The sequence below is a fragment of the Belonocnema kinseyi genome, chromosome 6 (assembly GCF_010883055.1).
Source record: "Belonocnema kinseyi isolate 2016_QV_RU_SX_M_011 chromosome 6, B_treatae_v1, whole genome shotgun sequence".
Lineage (NCBI taxonomy): Eukaryota > Metazoa > Arthropoda > Insecta > Hymenoptera > Cynipidae > Belonocnema > Belonocnema kinseyi.
This window is the reverse complement of record NC_046662.1, coordinates 114,453,131-114,460,564: the sequence shown is the minus strand read 5'-3', so window position 1 is coordinate 114,460,564 and position 7,434 is coordinate 114,453,131. Positions and strand designations below refer to the sequence as shown.

Here is a 7,434-nt window from a genome sequence, read left to right as displayed (position 1 = left end):
TAGAACTAATATTATTATAAAATAATTGTCGTAATTCAACAAATTCAGGAGTATAGAAACATTGTTTGGTGCATTTTACTAAATTTCCGTAATGGGACATTCGATATCTTAATTCTTGTGAAAGCTAGTTGTTTTGAAAAAAATGTCGGTGCAATAGCAATCGTGTGACACAAGTATCACGTAACCTTAATAGTTTTACACTTCTTTGAAATTTTGGTTTATCTGTCTAGTATGAAACACATTAAAAATGGATGTAACTTCAACTAGAACCTTTTTACTAATGAGTACATATATTCTACAATTTTTTCTTTGCACAAATGAAACAATTTAAATAAATAAAAATGTTATAATGTCAGAAGGCGTATCACATTCGCTTTACGAGTGATATTATATACATTCAATTTTTTTAATTAAAAAAAAAGATAGATATCTGAAATTCGTAGATTCTGAATTTCTAACTTTCGCAGCGGTTATTTCAAAAGTTTATAACTTTGAATTGATAACTTCTTTCAGCTGGTGCACTTAGTAGTTTAGTCGCAGGTGTAAAGGGCACGTCTGTAGACAGTCAAAACTGGAGCATGAATTGCTTTAAAAGTTCAAAAGAGCAGCAGTGCAACTTTCCAGTGCCGTTCGATGCGCAGGGTCGACCGATCCGTCCGGAACGAACGTGTAGACAGTTGCGTGTACATTACTGGTTTAAAATAACATCTATGTATTTATGTGTAACCGTCCGGGAAGACAGGAAACTAACGCCCGGGAATGCAGTTTTATAGGACGGACATTCGTAGTCGATTCTGCAAGCAGGCATTTGGGCAGTGGTAGGCGTATACGAAAAGCATCCCCTCCACATACAACTACGTTTTTACGCTCCGCTGGCGGGATGGACGCAGTTGATTTTCGTAGGCCCTTTGTTCCGCCTTCGAGTGCGCTTATCATTCCTATGTTTGTATTTTAATAAAAAAGTTGGTTGACTTGCAAAATTTGCAATTTTTGTGAATGAACGAATAAGTCGAAAACTATCGGTTGGTATCAAAAACTAAAAATAGATTTTTCGGGCGTTAGGTCCTTTTCTTGACGGGCGGCCACACAATTCTTGGGTATGTTTCCCTACGTTATTTTACGATATTTTTTAATGGCATTTATACTAAATTATATGTCATGGTAGCGAATCAGGAGACCAAAAAACAAATCGTTTACTAAAAAATTCTAATAGTGTGGAAACGTTTTTTTATGACAGGAAAAAAACGTAAAATATTCATGATTCGGAGAATATATTATGCTTTTCATTAGCATAGATATTTTTTATATTCCAAAACTGAAATAAATTATTTGTGTTTAAAATAATCCAGAAAATAGCCAAATCAAGAAACAAATTAAATACATTACCTATTGAAAAAGCATTTCACAAAACCGTGTTAGTAAAATGACTGTTACGCCCCAGATTATTTAGATAGCCATAGCTATGGCTGATTATTTGGAAAGCCAGCGACAGTTTTTTGCGACGAATTTCCTTCTGCCCAATATTTTGGGAAATGCTTCAGGCAGGTGTACTTTAAATGTATTTAGCGTCATCTGGGGCACTTTGAGTGGGTGAAACAATAGCAACCGCCCCAACAGGTAAAAAATAAGTTGAATGATTTCTTTCCGCTTGGAACTTTGCAAGATAATAGTTAATATAGTATTTAAACGAAAAAAAATCGTCATCGTAAGCCAATCATTCAGGTACTCTTTGACGACCCTAGCGAAAGTCGTAAAGAGAGTTTAAACGAATTTCCTTCACCGTAGTGACAGAATTAGGGCGAATTATTAGTTTGGGTTGTCTGCGGTCGAGCTGCGGATTGGTCGCGGAAACACAGAGGTTGATGCCTTCTCCCTCCATGCTACTACCTTCTCTGCTTCTCTACGTTCGCCGTCGAATGGTCGACTCACATTTCCCATGAATTTTTTTTCACGCTTTATTCAGGCTTAGGACTGCCAGCAAAATGTACTAAACAAATTTTTGTATATAGGGGTGTTTACAAATTGATGGGAAATATGTATTGTTAACGATATAATACTGGAATATAAATAAATTAATATAATTAATTTTTCAGCTAGAGTTTACATAATAACAATGAAATATTATTTAAGCAAATATTATTTCAATAAAAAGAAATGCTTATTGAAATGAGCTACATATTACCCTCTCATACATTTCAGCTATTTATTTAATTTTAAACTAAACTCAACTTTTAATTGAAGAGAGTGAAAGACGAGAGGAAAATGTTCGCTGGTTGCCCGGTAAGAAGCCTCGCATTAAAAGGTATTAAAAATGTTGACTCCCTAAGAACGCCGTTTTTGTCCTTCGTTTTTAATCCTCATTAGGCGGCGAAAATAATAAGATTCCAATCCCTTTTAAAACCGATCGGTGCTGCCAGACGTAATGTTCAATCAATCAAAAACACAATTTTCTTTTAAAGCATTAGAACGCGCTTCAAGAGCATGAAGATTGCAAAATCTAGTAGAACTGTATACAATAATATATCTCTTTATCATAAAATGTTCGCTTTGTTCAAATATTATCAATTACAAAAATATAAAATCATGATAAAAAATTCAAAACATTATTTTTCACCATTTGCGATATTCAAAAAAATATCGTCAGCGCTAGGTAGAGAAAGGGATTCAATTTAAGAGATAACACTCAACTGCTGTAAAGATTCAAAACTGGAGGAGAAACTGGATCAAGAAGCATTCAATATTTCTCACGTTACCATTGGATGAACTAAATTTTTCAATACTTTGTAATGCAAGTCTTCTTACCGGGTGACTAATTTCAGTTTAAATTTTCCTCCCACCTTCCACCTTTTAACGACGAGAAGCGGAGGAGGTAGTAGCTTGGAGGGGGAAGGCACCAACCGCTGTGTTTTCCTGACCGATCCGCAACTCGACCTCAGCCGTTTGGGTCTTTTAACCTCATTACTAAAGGGGTTCTATTACGACGTAGTAGATAGTAGAAGACTGACCTATGAAAGAATGTATTGATTTTTCGCATTTAGAATTCATACTTACAATTGGTACTTAGAATGTATACTTCGAATTGATAAGTAACAACTCTTATTTGTGTTGGATATTTCGCCAGAGCAGTTGATCAAAGCTTTAGAATGTGAGAGTGTATTAAAAGAGCAGTGTTGGGTGCAGTTATCGCTCCAAAAGTGAAAAAATTCGTAGTTTAAATAATATTTTTCTCTGAACAAGTATATGTTTATTCACCAGTAACGATTCTCAATTTAATTACATACAACTAACTGCGAGAAAATCTGAGTCCTCTGACTTTGACGTTGAAGAAGTAAGTGAAGCAAAAATGGTAGCTTAGTGAATGAATGATCATTTTCAAGATTAAAGTATTGTGCATTAATGAGCCTGAAATCGATATGCCAGAAAATGTTGTATAGTTTACAGAACTAAAAATCACATCAACAGTGAGTAAAATTTGACTGGGTTTGACTACAGTGAACTTTGGAGCATAGTTTTTTATTTAAAAAATAATGGAAAAAATCTGAAAAAATTTTTTTAATACTTTATTTATTTTTCAACCAATTGCCCGTGGCAAAATTGTTTGCGTTTTCACAATAATATACAAAAATATTCGCTTTCTTTTAACCACTCTGATAAATACTGTGCAATAATAAATGTGTTAGTCATTATTTGCTTATTTTCCATTAACCATTAAATTTATTATTAAAAGTCATTATTATGAATATGATTATTATAAATTATTATGAAAAATTTTGAATGGTATTTGGACAACGAAAATGCCAAGGTTCGAGGGAGCAGCAATTAATCACTATACCCGAGCTCCGGCTGTCTAGATTCGGCTCTGTTTCAAGTATTATGTCGACTATTATCTGAGAAATTTTTAAGCAAAAGGAAATAATTCATTAAAAGTTATCCCACGTAACATCGCGCACTCTTTGGCGCATCGCGCGATTCGTACGTTTAAATATTTAAAATATTTATTTACACGTCTAAATTTGATATTTGTATCTATATATTCTGATTTTTAATTGATAAAAGAATGGAAGAAATCAACAAATCAATTACTTTTGTAACAAAATTAAAGTATTTGTAGGATTAACAAATTGAATATATTTGAACTTTGCAAGACAAAATATAAGAAACAAAAAAAACTAGATTACATTAAGCACATTTTTAACTGCAATGCAATAAAGTATTATTTCTTCATATTCTTTTGCAATGCTTTTATCATCCACTGATTCCACGGATATATAATAGGGCGTATCGAAAAAAAAGTTGTTTGCACGAAGTACCAATAGCAAGGAAAACTTACTTTTGGTAGACAAAAATAGTTCAAAGCAAGCCGATTTATACGTCTGTATAGCGGTAATCCCGTTAAAATATTTTTTACCCTTCCTAATTGACTTTGAAGTACAAAAAAGTCGACTTTTTAATTAATTAGTTTTTTTTGCTATGTAGCTACAAAATCCCTTGCGGCGAACTAAATTTTCTGATAATATATAGATCTAAAATTAATTTTATTGTCAACTAAAGATCAATATATCACTTTGAAATATTTTCTTGTAATTCAAAGTCTATAAAAGTTATTTCAGCAGTTCCCCCACCGAAGCGCTGGACGAAGCGATGGCCATCACAACGCAAAACGAGAGGAATGTTGATGGGTCAGGGAGTGATAAATGTGATGAAAATAGATATTGCACTTGTCTTTGTAATTTAATAATCTTATATTGTAATTAAAAAATATTCTATTATAATAAAAAATCATTATTGGATCCTCTTAAGTTAAGGCGTGTTCATTGGGTGAATTTTTGAGTCGAAAAGCGACGTGAATATGAAATTTAATTGTTTAAACTAACACATTTTTCGTAGTAGTCATTTTTTATATTTTCTTGCCTTTGTAATTAATGTTTTCATATTTTCCGTTTATCTCAATTTTTCTAAACATATTTCATATAGCTTATATATATATATTGCTTATATATATATATATATTGCTTACTTTTTGCGTACAACCCCTCCCCCCTCATAAAATTAACTACAGTTCTCGCGGGGCACCCTGTATATCAGAGATGAACACATATTTACTTGAATTACATTGTTTTCAAAGACAGAACCACTAACTTTGACTAACTTTAAGACTTTATAAAAAGTGTTTCAGTACAGTGAATGACGCCTGAAACAAAATACCTTGGACACAAAGGAACCCAAGTGGGGAACCTTACATAACATCTTTGTGAGGATCTTCACTTGGGGTGATTGCTAGAGACATTTGTCAGCAAACTGAGTCGGAGCAGCGTTGCGGAAAGAACGTGTTATTTAAATAAATAATACATGAATTCTGGACCAATCTAAAAAATTTATAGCCCTTCCTCACATTACTCCTTTCCCCACCGAGTGAGTCACGCCTGCCCTAAAAGGGAAATGGCTTAATGGTGTAATAATAATTATAATGAATAGCTCTGCTAAAAATGCAAGTGTCGAATGAAATTCGATAATCTTTCGAATTACGCTCAAGCGATCTCGATTTGAATTTCAACCCTCAAGCCTTCCCTTTTTAACTTAAACTTGAATAACGTGTTGTGCTATTGTATAATAGTTTATTGGGAAAAAATTGTGTCATTCCGATAAGTATTGAACGAGGGAAAGGGGGTGAAAATTTTGAGATTTTCGTGGGTACCGTCTATTTCGGCGATTTTTAACTCTTTTAATAGCAATGCAAAAAAGAGCTTTGATAATAAAGGTCAAAAATAAATTTGACTTTTTTTTAAGTAAGACAGGTTTTTTTTGTTTGGTCTTAAAAGAAAGCTTAGGGTTTTCCCTATAAGACTATGTAAATTAGAAAGTAAGATTTTAATGAATAAATTATGAAAATAAGTGTTGAGTATTCCGTCACGCCGATGACGCTGGCTTTGAGCCCCGTCCGTAGTAAAATGTGGTACACCTTCATTGTATTGCTTTCACGAAAATTAATAGTACTATATGCTCGTGTAAGTAAGGTTTCTTCCCATAAAATTTGGTGATAAATAACAAATATTTCAATCAAACGCCTCTCAAAAAAATCTACGGATATGTATTTTCAAAAGTAACTTGTTCAGCATTTCTTTCTCGTCAGATTATTATTACAAATCAAGACCGCAGTCGTCAGAGAGATCAGTCTCAAATTTCATCTGTTAGACGGCAGAGCACTAAAAATACTCAAAAGTGAAAACAAAAATCTACTGTATAAGACGAGCATTAATCATCTTTATATTTTAACATGAAATTGGATTTCAAAATGGTGTCACTTTGCAGGTTTGTTATATTATTTTTTCTTTATGTTTCTGAAGGCTTACGATCACAATTTCGTTCACTGTCTGAAGAACTAAAAATGTCTGCTTCATGTAGAAAAGAGCTCAGTAAACTGAAAGAAATAGCAGCGCCAAATTTAGATGACATCAATCAGCCTCGTAATTATGTTTTTGCGGATGAAAACATATCCAAAGGAATCAAATCAAATTAAAGGGAAATTTAAATCATTCAACAAGTAGACCTAAGAAAACTGAATTTATCATACTTGCTCCAAAATCTTGGAGTCGCAGACAACTAATGGTCAAATTTGAAACATCCCAAAGACAATCTGAAAATGCGAAAAAATTAGTTGTTAACCATGGGATTTTAACTCTGCTTACACCGAAACGAGGAAGGCGGTTGAATTTGATTGAATTTGTGCAATTTAAAATAATTTTATGCAGAATTCGTGTCAGAATATGAAAAGATTAACATAAGGTTCACAAAATTCACACAACTCGGACCGAAACATTGCGTTTTGTCAGGGTAGTAGCGGTACCCACACAGTATATGTTTGTGTTCACCATAAAGAAGTCAAGTTAATGCCAAAAGAAATAAACATGCAGTATTTAACGAACGATCCAGAGGTAATTTTAAATGGTTATCGCGATTGTTTAAAGTTCAAAAATCTGAACATAACTTTGAAAATAGTGAATTCGATATTTCATTTGACTTCGCTTAGAACTTTAAGTTTGTTCCCCAAAACTCCGCGCAAGAATTTCATTGGGATAATGATCAGGCCAGAATATTCGCAGTAGTTATTTACTATATAAAAAATAGTGAACTCAAGCACAAAAGCTTGGCAATCGTACAGGACAATTTGAGTCATGACACTGTTGTCGTTTACGAGCACTAGAAGGTAATTGTGAATTATCTTATGGCGAATTTTTCAGTCCAAAAAGTGTACTACGTCCCAGACGCAGTAGGTCAGCATTTTAAGAACAAGAAAAATTTTACTCATATCCTAGCTGATAATGCAGATTTCAGAATTCCAGCTGAGGGGCATTATCATCCTACCACTCATGGTAAAGAAGCATGTAATGGCACAAGGGCGAATGTTAAACGAAATTCAGTAAGGTTTAGTCTACA

The 7,434-nt window shown here is 33.4% G+C and overlaps 1 protein-coding gene across 1 annotated transcript in view; it reads left to right on the top strand.

Moving 5' to 3' along the window:
- Positions 1 to 4,686, top strand: part of LOC117174480 (MMS19 nucleotide excision repair protein homolog) — a 185,269-nt gene extending 180,583 nt beyond the window's left edge. Inside the window, exon 9 of the mRNA XM_033363636.1 lies at positions 4,602 to 4,686. Within this exon, the coding sequence (XP_033219527.1) occupies positions 4,602 to 4,676 (75 nt within the window). The 3' untranslated portion in view covers positions 4,677 to 4,686. The remainder of the gene's footprint in view (positions 1 to 4,601) is intronic.
- The last annotated feature ends 2,748 nt before the right edge of the window (positions 4,687 to 7,434 follow it).